Raw genomic sequence first — 15204 nt, 5'->3', positions numbered from 1 at the left:
TCTAATTGATTTCCAAAAAGCAGCTTCTACTAGACCATCAAACTATAAACTATACGTGGCCCAAATTCATGGCTCCATCGATGACCATAAAAACAACTTTTGCATTGACTTTGAAGCTAAGCCTGAAAAAATCAAAACATATGTTATATTAATTCACATTTCTAATCTTACCTTAAATTAAATAAAGCCTCGCTCTGGAAATGAAACAACATTAAACCCAACACACTTACCAAATCAATCCATTAACAAGAATCTTCCTTCCTTTAATCCTCAGAAAAAGCAAAAACCTTTTCTCATCTCCTTCCTTTGATTCCTCCTCTAGTTTAATGGGTGTTTTCTCAAATCTTCGAGGACCCAGAATCGGAGCTACCCACGATGAATTACCGGCGGCAAATGGCTCTCCTTCTTCTTCTTCGTCTCCCTCTACATCAATCAAGCGAAAGTTGTCGAATTTGTTACCACTCTGCGTTGCTCTGGTAGTTATCGCTGAGATCGGGTTTCTGGGTCGGCTCGATAAAGTCGCTTTAGTCGATACGTTGACCGATTTCTTCACCCAGTCACCGTCACTCTCGCAGTCTCCACCGGCGAGATCCGATCGGAAAAAGATCGGATTGTTTACAGATAGCTGCGAGGAGTGGTTGATGAGAGAAGATTCAGTTACTTATTCTAGAGATTTCACTAAAGATCCAATTTTTATCTCTGGTGGTGAAAAGGTAAAACATAACGAATCAAAATAGTTCATTTACTTCGGCTAATCTCATGTTTGATCATTCCTTTTTGGGCTACATATTGTAGAGTGATTGATTGATTAGTCTAGGGAACTGAATTTTGAATGGCTTATTGATTGGTAGGACTTTAAATGGTGTCCTGTGGATTGTACATTTGGAGATAGTTCAGGGAAAAAACCAGATGCTGCGTTTGGATTAGGTCATCAACCTGGAACTCTTAGTATAATCCGCTCCATGGAATCAGCACAGTACTATCCAGAAAATGATCTTGCACAGGCACGACGGTGGGTAAGCACAATCTCAACAGTTGCTTAACGTATTTCATGACGTGTCTTTTGGTAGGATGTATATAAATGTAATGTTCTTGTTCATCAGGAGAGGTTATGATATAGTGATGACCACTAGTCTATCATCAGATGTTCCTGTTGGGTATTTTTCGTGGGCGGAGTATGATATTATGGCTCCAGTACAGCCTAAGACCGAAAAAGCTATCGCAGCTGCTTTTATTTCTAATTGTGGTGCTCGGAATTTTCGTTTACAAGCACTTGAAGCCCTGATGAAAACTAACGTTAAGATTGATTCTTATGGTGGTTGTCATCGAAACCGGGATGGAAAAGGTAACATAGGAAACTAGGCAAATTAAACATTGGTAGATCAACGAGCTGTCCTTTTGATGTGATTTGTTTCATTAAATTCATATAGTTGACAAGGTTGAAGCTCTTAAGCGATACAAATTCAGTTTGGCTTTTGAGAATACTAACGAGGAGGATTATGTCACTGAGAAATTCTTCCAATCCCTAGTTGCTGGTATGTTTTAGATTTTATCTCTCTGTGAGCATATCTTACAACTTCTTGTTGGTGATGTCGTTAGACAACAAAGTATTTCTTTCCAGAAGTATTTCATTAGAACTTTATATAAAGCTAAGCAATTTTTCAACATTTGATCTCAGGATCCGTCCCCGTGGTAGTTGGTCCTCCAAATATAGAAGAATTTGCGCCTGCTTCAGACTCATTCCTTCACATTAAGAATATGGAAGATGTAGAGCCAGTTGCAAAGAGAATGAAGTATCTCGCAGCTAACCCTGCTGCTTATAATCAGACACTAAGGTCCGATTTTGTTTCCATAAATGATTATAAATGTGTGCAATGACTTCTTCTTGACAGCTTCATGATTCTGTTTTGATTTAGATGGAAATATGAGGGTCCTTCAGATTCTTTCAAGGCACTTGTTGATATGGCTGCTGTACACTCTTCTTGCCGTCTCTGCATTTTCCTGGCCACGAGGGTCCGAGAACAAGAAGAGAAAAGCCCGAATTTTAAGAAACGACCTTGCAAATGCAGTAGGGGAGGATCAGACACACTTTATCACGTTTTTGTTAGAGAAAGAGGCCGGTTTGAAATGGAATCCATCTTTTTAAGGTAAGAAAGCCTACATATTTCACCACTTAAGCAGAACACAAGGTAGGATTAACCGGAAAATTGTTCTCGGAACCTTTCTTGTCCAATCCAGGGGTAAAAATCTGACACAGGAAGCTCTAGAATCTGCGGTTCTCACCAAATTCAAGTCTCTTAAACGTGAGCCGGTTTGGAAGAAGGAAAGGCCTGGAAGCTTAAAAGGAGACAATGAGCTTAGATTACACCGGATATATCCGCTTGGCCTAACGCAACGACAGGCTTTGTACAAGTTCAAATTCGAGGGAAACTCCAGTTTAAGTAGTCACATTCAAGACAACCCTTGTGCTAAATTTGAGGTTGTCTTCGTCTAGTTTCATTCCTCTGGATCTGTTTCAGGTATCGTCTCAGCTATGAAGACATTTGTCTGTGCTAAAGTGCGAAACCAACCAATTAGATGAAACAAAAGGTTAATAGTCATGAGATTGGTGAGCTCATTTTGTTTAGGCAGGGTATCTGTAAATCGTTCTGACATTGCAGATGATGTGTTCTTGATATCTGGATGCATAAATGTTTCAAGATTTGGAGGAATTTGATAGTTTTGAGAGTTCGTTAATTAATCCTTTAAATCTTTATTGGGTTGATGCTAATCGTTGTTTAGAATATTCGATTTTTTTTTTTGTCGGTAACTTATTCATTAACTAACCCAAGAAAGGCAAATTACAAGAGAAGTACGGTACCGATGAAATTTACGGAGCCCAAACCCATAATAAAAGCCCAAACTAAACCCATACAATAAATACAGCATAACTAAAACATAGTTTGACTATGATATTCGATTAAAAAAATTGTGTGACGCAAATCGATTAAAAAACTAAAATATTCAAAAAATAAATCGCCGAGAGAATCCCGAGAATCTTTAGTATTCAACAAATAAATCGGTTATTTTCTCTTCTTTCGCGCAATCCCTCGTTTATTATTCACCTCAACCAAAAGTTTCTTTGTTTTTTTATCAAAAACAATCTCTCTTCCGTTGAATTTTCTTCGAGTTATGAGTGGAAACCAGAATATTTCGAGAACTATAGATGATGTATATATAATTTCATTCTTTCTCTTCTACATTTTTATAAAATTCGTCACTCTTTTTTATTATGATTCTTCTAAAATAATCTTTTGTTTCAGGTTAAGAAAAAAATCGAATTGTGTATTCAAAAGTACATGAGTTTGGAACAAACCATGACTTATCTCTATGCTCATAACCAGATTCTTCATCATATCACTGCAACAAGTAAGTAAAAAACCTATTTAGTTTCAAATTTAGAGAAATCTAATCTAAAAAAGCTTCTATCTTTTTATTTTTGTTTTCAGTTTGGGATCATCTTCAAAGAGAGAGCCCAAATTTCTTCAATGAATACAACAAACGATGCGAATTGGCTCGCCAAATAGCTAAATTCAATGATTTGCTAGCTCAGCAAAAAGATCTAATTGATCTTAGCACTTCTACACCAGGTACTCAATCATAATCTTAAGGTTAGCACGAGCGGAGGTTCGTGTTGACTAAGTCTAGACGACGAGTCGTATTTACAAGCAAGGTTTCACATTCCAGGTAAAGGGAGCGGTTCGGGCCTCATTGCCATCTGTGTTGCTCAACCTACTATTAGGTACTGTGAACCCCGACGAGTACTATTGACTGCCGTGTTCGACCGTCGTATTGACGGACCACTTATGCTAACCTTAAGAGAACAATACAGAATCGCGACTGTGTTTAGAATAGAAAGAAACAAGGTTTATGAAGAAGTTAAGAAGTCTGGAAAACTTAGAGAGAAGTTAGAGAGACATTTTAGAGAGAGAAAGCTTATTATGAAATTTTATGATATTTCAAGTTGTGATTTCTTACAAGGGGTACACACTTATTTATAGGAGGATTTAAGGCGCTGACATAAGCGCTTACCTCAGCGATACATCATCGCTTACATCATTGCTTACATAATCATTACATCAGCGATTACATCATCGCTTACATCATTATTTATTTTACATGATTTTAAACATATCATATTATATTTTGTTTATTTTATATTTTCCATACCGTTTAATGATCCATTTCGAACTCCAGCATATGTTCTTCGCAGCATCCATAATGATCATCTGGACATTCATACGAGTCTTCAATCATTCGTGCATCTTCTCCTGGTTGAACATTTATGCAGAATTTGAACTTCTCTTCGATATCTTCAACATTTACTTCATCATCTGGAGATTGAGCGTCTTTGAAGTAATCGGCACAGTAATCTTGAGAAGTCACCTGGGGAGTTGTCTCTTCTTGTTTATCTTCTTTTGGACTGCTTGGTCTTCCTCGGTCAAACTTCATCATGTGATACTGTAAATCTTCATCAAGTTGCATCTGATAGTCGACCGGATAATGAACCCAGTTGGGTATGAACGGAATAGGGAACGTTTGTCTTGCATTGTTGAGGTGAAACGCCTGAGTTTGGAAGCTCTCGTATGCTTCGTTATCTTGAAGGTTGAAATCTGGACGAACTCCTCTTGAAAAATCACCGTGATGAATGAGAGTTGGAAGGGCGAGAATTTTGCTTGATTTGCAGTTGACCTTAACGGGACGATGAAAGAAGTAGATCGAATGCGGATTGAAGAACGGGTTGAGTCTTCCTTTTTTCAGCTTTTTGAATGTTAGACTCGTCGCATTTGCGGATTTTCGTAGTTTTCCACTCCAGACAGTTAATGGTGAAAACCACCTTAAGAACGTTGAGAAGCAGTCTCTTTTGTCTTGAACAGTGTTGACGTAATGGTACAGCCATTGGATGTCGAACGCAATTCCTACAGTGTAGACGGCACAGAGATACCAGAGGAAACAGAGAACTTCTTCTGGCATATTTGAATTTTCGATCCTGTAGAGATGTGCAAACGGATAGTCAGGATGAATTCCCATTGGAGCAATGTGGTGACAGTTTACCCCATAGTTCGACAGGATGGTAGATTGATATGAAAAGATCTTTGTGCGTAGTAGTTCATGAAGCTTGTTTCTGCTGATGAGTTGATGAACATCTTCGGGTACGTCTGCTTCAAAGTCATAGTAGCTCTTCTTGGATTCAGAGGAACTGGCCATCATGTGTATCTCGTAGGGCGTTTCCTGTTTTACTGGCTTTCGACTTAACATATCCGCCAAAGTGTTCTTGGTGCCCTTTAAATAGACTGACTCGAAATCGTACTTTGAGAACCATTCACTCCATCTTAGTAGCTGCTGATGCGGGACCATCTTCTGCTTGAATTGTAACATCTTGGGAAACAAAGACATATCCATTTCTATACGAAACTTGTGTCCTATTAGATGAAATTCAAACCTCTCGATAGCTTTTTTGACCGCTAAAATCTCCTTGAACGTTGAGTGATAATGTTGCTCTGAATCTTTGAAACGACCACTCTTGTATCCACAGATTTGCCTTTTCCCATCCATCTCTTCAAATAGTATTGCTCCCCAATACTTATCGCTAGCGTCTGTCTGTAGAATACGCATGCCTGAGGAAGGAATCTTTAAAGGGGGTAGCTTTTGCACTTCTGCTTTTAGACTTTTGATAGCTTCAGGTTGTCGTGATGCCCACAAAGGAGGGTTTTTCGACAACATCTTCTGTAGAGGTCTTGTCATTCTGGAAAGGTGTGGAATGAAGTCTCCCACATAATTGATTACGCCAAGAAACTGTTGGATTTGTCGCCTTGTAAGATTTTCATCGGGAAAATCTAGAAGTTCTGTAGCTAAATGGGCTTGTGGAATGAAACTTCCTTCTTTGATATGCATGCCAAGAAAATCAATGTTGGGCTGGGCTATTATCATCTTTCTGGCTGATAGCATGATTCCGTTTTTCTTGACGATATCTTGAAATTGTTGTAGCGCCTGAATATGCTCTTCTTCATTCTTCGAGAAGATGAGTATGTCATCAATGTATATAAGAGCTGTGTGTAACAACGGCTCGAATATACGTAACATTGCTTGTTGAAATAGCGATGGCGCCGTCTTGAGACCAAAGGGTAAGACATTCCATTGAATGTGTCTATTTGGAAGGCCAAACGCAGTTTTGTATCTTTCTTCAGGATGAACGCCGAGTTGCCAAAATCCTGACTTTAGATCAAACTTCGAAAATATTTTTGCACCTTGGAGATGTTGGAGAAGCGCTCTTTTATTTGGTAGTGGAAACTTGACGTCTTGCAGATATTGGTTCAGCGGCTTGTAGTCAATAACTAATCTGAGTTTTCCTCTTGCTTGTTCTACACGATTATTGACGTAGAACGCTTTGCATGCCCATGGAGAATTTGTTCTTGAGATGATACCTTGATCCATCAATTGATTGCATTCTTCATTTGCCTTCTGCAACAATGTTGGAGGCATTCCTGCATGGCTTGCCTTTGTTGGTGTTGTGTGTACGTCTTCCTTGAATGGTAGGGATACGAAGAAGCTTGAGTTTAACCATAGCGGATGATTACACTTTTGAAGGAACTCCGTGTGTGAATCAGCACATGATGTCATCTTTAATTCTTCTTCAATTTTGTTGAATTCTGCAGATGCTGAATCTTCGATTGAGAACAAGCGATGCATCGTGGTAAAAGCCTTGTAGAGATTTTTCCATCTCACACCTCTTGGTTCTAGAGAAATACCGAACTTCTTCTTCAGTACCGAATAAGTATCCCACCCAAGGATTAAGTCTTTACCAGGTGCAGATGAACCTAGTACTTCCTTAGTAACTTGACATCCTGGGAAAAGCTCTACCGTGATTGGTTTTGATTTTAGCTTAACCGTTAGGGATCCAGCGTTTGCGACTCTGAAATCTTGTTGATGAGGCATCCACATGGTTCGTGAGAGAATCTTTGGATTTATGATTGTTGTATGAGCTCCTGTGTCGAAGAATGCGATTGCGTGCACTGGTTTTTCTCTTTTGGAGGGATCAAAGATGGTTACTGGTAGATGTGGTGTCTGGAGTTCATCTTCTTGAGGCATCTGGGTAATCTTGAAACAACAATCGTCTTTTTCATCTTCGGATGAGGATTCTGAAGATTCGTCATAATCTGAATAACTGCATATAGCATCATTCTCGTCACTATCGTAAGATAGTATTGACTCAAGATCGTGGTTATCGATATCAAGATCTGGAGCTATCTTGGATATCGAATGAATGAGATACTGCTTCTTCTTTTTAGACTTGTTTGGACAGTCTTTTGCAAAATGCCCCGTCTTTCTGCATAGAAAACATCTTGAAGTTTTCTTGAAACTTTTCTTCTTCCTAAAGAATCGCTTGCGTTTAATCTTGTTGAAATATTTCGACTTCAAGAATGATTTCTTGGATCTTCTTCGGTCTTTTCGTCGATCTTCACATGAACATTTTTTCTTTTTCGAACATTTGATGTTCAGATCCGGGCGAGCACATATCTTCGAAAGATGCTTTGACTTGTCCATGAATTCTGACCAAAACTCTTTTTGCTTACAAAGCTTGTCAAGGGTTCTGAACACGTGCTGCTGGATTTGTCCAATCGAGATTTCTTCGATTGTCTGCCCTTGATCTCTGATATACAGCTTTGTTTGTTGACTTAGGTAATCGTCTATGGATGAGAGATACACTTGCTTCAGGCTTGGATTGTTTAGATCATTGAGAGCATAATACCTTCGAGTTTGTCGCTCGAAATGCTTTGCTAAATCTCTCTTCTTCAATGAACAACACTTCGCTGTGTAGAACTCTTCTTGTAGTTGTTCTTTTAAATGACTTGGGGTGCCAACGAACTCTCTATGTATTTCTCCAAGAAGTAGAGGTATCGTTGTCTGATACACCTGCTGCTGCCGATATTCTCCAAGCGAATTCCACCATTCTTTTAATGCGCCTGAAAGTCTCGATGTGAATTGTTGTATCACCATTTCTGTTGGGGAAGTGATTGCTTCGGAGGTCATCCACGCATGAAATTCGTCAAGACGACTATTCCATTTTTCAAAAGGAATGTCATCGAATGTGAACACCATTATCTTTGATGCAAATTGTTTCTTTGGTACGCCTTGAGTTTCATAGCCCATCTCCTCGTCACTTGAAATTTCTTCATAGATTGGCTCTTCTTTTGGAATATGTGACTCATCTCCTATTGCAAACTGATTTGGAAGAGATTCATCTGTTTCTGATTCATCGACGGAAGAGGTTGAATCCGAAAGAGCTGAAATGTGAGTCATTGTAACAATTGGTAGCGACTGCTGCTCTTTTGATTAAACTTGCAATTCTTGCCTTTCGTCATCAGATGTTTTCACAAGATTGTCTAGTAAACTAGACATCGAAAACTCGATCATCGCAATTTCTTCTTCTTTTGCAACATCCTTTTTCTTTTCATCTTGAGCGTACTCATGGCTTGATGAAGATGTGAAGCTTGGCTTCTTGGATGGATTGATGTGAAACTCAGAATCCTTTTGACGCCTTGGTTTAGTTCTTGCTTTGAAATTGCTGGTTGAAGTTGTACCAAACCGAGATGTAAAGGCTTCATCAGAGGATAAGAATCCAGGTACAGGCTGTTTTGGTTTTGGATCTTGATATCCAAACAGAAATCCTGGAGAGTATGATTCTTGATATGTGGGTAATCCAGATGACATATAGTCAAAATGATTATACACATTAACTCGCCTCTGATTCTGGACTAGACTTTCTAGGCTCCTTTGAAGATCTTTGAGTTGATATTTAAGATTGGTTTGTTCAGCTTCTTTACTTCTGAACTGAGATGTATCAACTTTCATTTGTTTCGCCATAGCCATCATTTCTTGGTGCAAGTTGCTGAGTTTCTGTTGAATCTCTGATATGGCTCCTTGCAGACTGTTGAATCTTCTATTGTTGTTCTCCGACATTTGATCAACCTTGTGGCTAATGCATGACAGTAATTGATTCTGAACAAAGGCATTTTCTGTTTGCCAGTTGAGAACCTTCTCTGCTTGGCTTAATTCGTCTGGTCCAGAGGAGTTGATGTTGTTCGGAACAAATTTTGGTGTATGCACAATATTGTCCTTGACAAAGTCTTTTGGCGGAGGAAAATCCATCTTTATCATCATGAGTTGCTGGTTTGAGTCATCCTTGTTTGTTGAATACTCGACTATGAAGTCTTAGTTGTCGTCACCAAGTGGACCTACTGTAGGATCTCCTTCAAGGTAGCGTTTATAAAGTGGATCCTTCTTTTTTCTCCGTCTTCTTCGCTTTTCATCATCCGATTCATAAGAATCTTCCAAACATGCGGTGCATGAGCAGACATCGAAGTAACAATGTCCGTTCTCATCTTTGAATGGATATACAACAGTTCCATTCTGACCAAAAGCGATTGGTTGAAGATCTTTCTTTTTGACGGGATCATAGAACTCTTGCTCCTCAATTTGGATAGTGAATTGAGTAAAGAGTTTCTTTTGAAAAGACGATCTAGGCTTTTCGAACTTTATCTCTGTGGTTCCATCGCTTCTAGAGTGAAAGCTTACGTCAGATGACTGGATCGGTGCTTGAGATGCTTGATGTATCTTCTCATAGCTTGTTACCCATGACTCTGGCAGTTTTCGTAGCAATTCTTCTCGAGATATCTGTCTTGGTATTTGAATAGAGTTGGGTGCTTGCGATGCCGATGTGACTTCAAGGTATAAAGCCTCGTCTGATGCTGGTAATGCAAGATCGAGAGCATGATCTTGGATTCTGTATACAATCTGATGATGCAGAGTTGCTGCTACACTTTCTTCTTGCATAGGTGCTCCGATTAGTTGTAATTGAACCTTAAGCGCCTTCAGGAGATTTGGATCTTGTAGTGAGACATTGAAATTTGGAAACAGTGTTATAAATACTGTTCCTGCGTTCAGCGTTGTTTGTACTGTTCCGATGCAAGCTTGTTGATAGGATTTGAACCTTGAGTCAAGCAAAGCTATTCGTGCTACAACCGGTAAACCTTTTCGTGCATGTAAGGTTAAACCGATTCGTACTACACCAAAGTGTAGATGAGTGTAGCCCTGCTACTGCCATAGCCTTGGTAGATGCTCCAGAATATTTAGCGAGATGAATTGTTCTTCTTCGGTAGCTGGAACTTGACATGATGAAAACTTGCTGGATTGTACGTACTCCAATACTCGTCGACTGGAAGAAGGCCTGATCAGATCACGAACACCTTTTACTGAAAAAGCACTAGGCTTTTTAGCAAAGTATTCATAAGGATTAACCAACGGGAGAGTTGTTTCTGGCAATTGATCTTCGGGAACGTATTCAATTTCATACAAGGAACTGATCTTAGAAAGGGAATTATTTCTTTGGATTTTTGGTAAAGTAGATATAGCAAATTAAGAATCTATAGAAGGATTTAGCTGAGGGTGTTTTGGAGGCTTAGAAAGAGACATGATTGAGAGTTTGTTTTCCAGAACATTCAAAACGATCAGTCATAAACAATGATTCGCTCTACCTTAACACAAGCCTTGGCTCTGATACCATAATCTTAAGGTTAGCACGAGCGGAGGGTCGTGTTGACTAAGTCTAGACGACGAGTTGTATTTACAAGCAAGGTTTCATTGGTGCTAAAACCCTTGTGTCTATCCTTAAGATTATTACTTAAATCAATTTATGAAGACATTGTTTTTTTTTTTTAATTATGTCTTTTGTAGTAACAAAGTTGCAAAAACCTAATGATCATCATGATGATCAAGATCAAGTTCATGATCATTGGTTTGAGTATGATGATTTTGCTGATATTGAAGATGCATTCCCTTCTTTAATCGATCCGGTTGCTGCACCGGGTATGTCGTTACAGAGAAACCACTCTCTTTCTAGTTAAGACTATTAGTTAAATAGAAAGATATATTTTTTGAATTATGTTTTTTTTTTCTTTTTTTTTTTGCAGTAACAAACTTGCTGAAACCTAATGATCAAGATCAAATTTGTGATCAGTGGATTAATGGATCTAATGATTTGGCTTCTCTCATCGATCCGTCACTGTTTGCTGAAACACTACAATCAGATCCTCCTACAACTGGTCTACGATACGATATTGATTCTTATGATTCGATTTTTGAACAATGGGCTAGAGATTTAGAAGATCAACAACAGAGAATGAAAAAGAAAATCCAGAGATCACCAACAAGATGTGCACTTTCCTCTGCAACATGAATCTACAACAGTAGTTCTGCAAGAAGATTTTTTCCTCAACAAAAAAAAAAATCAGTAAAGAAGCTTCAAACAATCAATGTTTTGGTAATTTAGGTTAAACCAAAAATAACTCCACACTACAAAATGTTCTCATATCTTATTATCTTTTTTCTTTTTGTGCAACTATCTCTTACTAGGTTAATTAAGAACCCCTGCATCATCGCGGGGGAGCTCATTTTGAACAATTTGTTTTTGTATTCATTTTGAACATTTTATATTTACATTTGTCTCATTTCGTTAACAAAAACAGTTTGTTGTTCCTTAATCCGGAAAAACAAAAAAAAACACTACAAGAAATATCCACATTGATAGCACATGATGATAGCTCATTTTCCGTAACTGCTATGAAAGATAAATTTTTGATTTGAATTATATATAATAGCACTGAAACAACGCTAAAATAGAAAATCACCAAATAGAAAGCTAAAATCACTCGTTCCGCCAATACTTAGGCGAAATAATTCACTTAAGCGCCATATGTTTTAGATCCAAAAACTTAAAACGCCAAAGTCCAAAAATTAAAACCCTTCACTTTACCACAAAATAAAACATATCTCAAAAAAAAAAAATCCCAAGTCGAAGAAAGAGATTTGTTGGATCTGAGACATAGCGTGAAGCTCGTCGCCGGCCTCCACAGTGAAGCTCGTCGTCACGACGGAACACAGTAAAGGTACTTCTATTTCAGATTTCTTAACTTATGAACCCTAAACTCATCTTCACCGTCATATTCCCGATTCTCTCCTCGGATTTCTCAATCGTCGCCTCCGTAACTTGCACCGCCGGAGCTGAAACCGGAGAAGAAGAAGCATATCTTCACCGATTTTGAAAATTGCGTTTTTTGTTTCGGTTAGGAGTTTGGTGAGAGCTGGAGCAGATTCAACCCATGGATCTGGTGGTTGGTAAGTGACGGCAATTACTGTGAATATGAGAACTGTGAAGACGAAGACTGAGAAAGAGTGAACACATGGTCGTAGTAATTACGGGGTTTGGATTTCTTCTTTTGGTCCCTTTTGTTGATTTAATCATCTCATCATTGTTGATTTTGACTTTAGATACGTTTTTGTTCTTTAGGTAATGAAGCTCCAAACTTGAGGTACTACTACTTACTCTTACCTCTTCATCGATTCAACCATTGAAGATGGAGTCTTTTTTTTTTTTGGGTTTGTTGCTTGAAAGGAATTACATAGTTTTTAGTAGCCACATATGTAAGTTGGTTTTGGATTTGTGTCTGCAAATAGTTTTGTTGGTTTTGGTTTATTTACAAGATGAAGCATACCTATCGTGTGTTTTTAAGTTGGCTTATCTTTTCTTATCTCATTTGATAAGATCTAGCTAAATGTATGATTTGAATCATTGCTTTGATTGCATTGTTTGCACCCACTTTGTTTTGTCACTCTTTTTGTTCTCTTGCTTCTTCTCTGGCCATAAACTACTCTTTCATGGTAAGATTTGTGAACTAAGAAAATGTCTTTGTTTGTTTGTTTATCTCAGTTCTGGAGATTAATTAACAATCTCTCTTTTTTTTTGTGTAGGTTCTGAATTCTTACCTCTTGATATATAGCAAAACTGTAAGCTTACTTTGTCTTAGTTTTTGGTATATGTGTAAAAAAGCTACTGCAAAGGCTATTGTTATTAACTGGATTTTGAATCAAATGCAGCTTACATGAAAAATCATATGTTTGTTTCATCGGAGATTGATATAGGATTGTTGTTGTTTTGCCTTTCTTATAGGGTGGATGAATCTTTTGACGCTAGAGAAATGGAGTATGTGCGTTTAATATCCGCTGTTTGTTGGATATATGGTGAGATCACATTTGTTTCGAAATTATTTTCTTTTGGTAAGTTGTGAAGCAGAGAGAGATGGAATCCTGGAGTCTCTAGAAGTGACGTAGTCAAGGTTCTCTCCTTCTTTGTTTCTTCCTTTGCCTCAGTCAGGTTCGTCGAATTCTTTCTCGTAGCTTTCAACTTGTTTATCTTTTAAGAGAATAAGTTTAATATTTTGGAAATTCTAAATCAACTGGTACGTGATCTTGTTTCTTCTAAAACTAAATTACACATCTTTCATCACTATAAGTAAGAAATGTTGTCTTTTGTAACCGATTTATCTCAAAAAATTAGGAAAGCTTTCAAGTATGAGTTTTCCATTTGATTTCTGTTTTTTTTGCAGTCTGGAGCTTTCAAGTTGTCAAAAGATGGTTTTCTATTGCTCCAATTTGCTCCTTCTGCTGGTGTACAACAATATAATTGGGCAAGAAACAAGTTTGGTTTTATCTCTTAACTTCATATGGTCCATTAAGCTCTAACTTTGTTAAGACCATCTCACTGGATTTGGTGTTAAAAGACAGTCTTTTTCTGGTCACTTATTCAGCCTAAGTAAGTAAATATAATCTTCTTCTTGATTCTTGTCAAAATGGTTTAAACATTGTCTCTAACAGTTTCGATCTCCGTATATATATTAGGTGTGATTGAATTACTTACTCGGATCATGTTATTTTTCAGGTTGCACTTGATTCGCCTCCAAGCTTCTGTTTGTGCTCTCTTGTCCTATGCTACTGTTGTTGTTGCTGCAGCTTCTGTCTCTTCTCCTATGCTACTGTTTTTGTTGCTGCAGCTTCTGCAAAAGAGATCTCAGGTTCCTATATTTCACTCTTTCCTCACGGTTTTATACATAGTCATTATCTAGTAGAAGCATTTGAAAAACTTACTTGTTTTACTTATACAAAGACAACCAACGACAAAGAAAAGAACCAAGCTATAGAGGATTTGGAGATGGCAGTGAAGTGTGGACATCAACCTAAGTTCTTGGAGGGAGAGAAAGAGCAAATCAATGGAGTTCTTCGTTTAGTCCATATGAATTACAATACTTTTCTTGTTTAAGACCTTGTTTTAAATGGTGTTGAATACTAAACTATGTATCTTTTGATGATCTATGGAAAGAAACATGCTTTTAATAAATTGGTTTTGTAGCATATAAGTAATTGGATTTCAAATATATATATTTTAATTGCATATGATGTATTAACGTATAAAAATGTGCTATAAAAAAATTAAAGCATTTTAATAACGCTATGGTAGAAAGTACCTATAATAGCACGAAAAATGACTTAATACATAATTTTTTTTATATAAAAAAGTCGTTATATCAAAGCGTTTGCCTAATGCTATGGTAGAATGCTCTATAATAACATACGGAAAACACGCTATCGTATGTAGGGGGTCTACCATAACAGGGGCATAAGACAGCGTTTATGAAAACGCTATTAATGACATATAATAGCTCTTATCTCTTGCTAATAATGTAGATATTTCTTGTAGTGAAAGTTTTATTTTTCTCTTTGTTTATTGTTTCGTTTGCCCTCTGTGAGTTTGAGTAGTAGTAGAAACAATGGAGGTTGAATCAAGTAAGGATCCAAAAGTATTAACTGGTCAAAACCCAAAAATTTGGATTGATTCGGCACGACTTGTGGGTCACTACGAACTTGGTCCGATAATTGGTGTTTTTTTTTGTTAGTCCACTATTCTTTAAAATTTAAAATTAATATTTATTCTATTATATATATTCTTGAAAATACAAAATTTGATGACGTAAATTACATCTATAAGAAAAAAATAAACATTTATAAGAGCTCATAAATTTATTTTTATACTAATAAATTAACTGAGCAAAAAAACTTATTCATTGAATATTCATGTGACGAATTGGAATCACTATTTTTTTCCTAATAACGTAGACGATTTCTAGATTACTATACCATTTGAAACGGTTTATTTGACGTTTACCATATTTAAAGCGCCCAACACATGAAAAATATAGTAGATAACCATATTGCTTGAGGATGTCTTTTCATATTTGGACAATCAGACTTTATAATTGTGTTAATGCATCATCA

At 37.3% G+C, this 15204-nt stretch overlaps 1 protein-coding gene and 1 long non-coding RNA gene across 2 annotated transcripts; both read left to right on the top strand.

The window, feature by feature from the left end:
* Positions 1 to 157: 157 nt before the first annotated feature.
* On the top strand, positions 158 to 2753 carry LOC9330274 (putative fucosyltransferase-like protein). Its single transcript, XM_002894167.2, has 7 exons — positions 158 to 713; positions 852 to 1012; positions 1104 to 1345; positions 1431 to 1535; positions 1679 to 1835; positions 1917 to 2147; positions 2239 to 2753. Exons 1-7 carry the CDS (start codon positions 327 to 329, stop codon positions 2492 to 2494), a joined length of 1539 nt encoding a protein of 512 aa, XP_002894213.1. The 5' UTR covers positions 158 to 326; the 3' UTR covers positions 2495 to 2753.
* An 8914-nt stretch (positions 2754 to 11667) lies between these two features.
* On the top strand, positions 11668 to 14288 carry LOC110224650. The gene is made up of 7 exons (XR_002329144.1): positions 11668 to 11984; positions 12166 to 12298; positions 12386 to 12407; positions 12847 to 12882; positions 13046 to 13249; positions 13482 to 13946; positions 14039 to 14288. It is a non-coding gene; the product is annotated as an uncharacterized LOC110224650 (long non-coding RNA).
* Positions 14289 to 15204: the final 916 nt, after the last annotated feature.

Source organism: Arabidopsis lyrata, assembly GCF_000004255.2.
Source record: "Arabidopsis lyrata subsp. lyrata unplaced genomic scaffold ARALYscaffold_1, whole genome shotgun sequence".
In the NCBI taxonomy this organism is placed as follows: Eukaryota; Viridiplantae; Streptophyta; class Magnoliopsida; order Brassicales; family Brassicaceae; genus Arabidopsis; species Arabidopsis lyrata.
The sequence above is the reverse complement of the archived record's forward strand: the minus strand, read 5'-3'. Positions and strand labels throughout refer to the sequence as shown.

Excerpts from the sequence above, each read along its gene's own strand:
- LOC9330274 (XM_002894167.2), top strand. The coding sequence starts at position 327 with ATGGGTGTTTTCTCAAATCTTCGAGGACCCAGAATCGGAGCTACCCAC. Across the intron at positions 714-851 it reads TTATCTCTGGTGGTGAAAAG|GACTTTAAATGGTGTCCTGT; the intron begins GTAAAACATAAC and ends ATTGATTGGTAG. Across the intron at positions 1,836-1,916 it reads GCTTATAATCAGACACTAAG|ATGGAAATATGAGGGTCCTT; the intron begins GTCCGATTTTGT and ends GTTTTGATTTAG.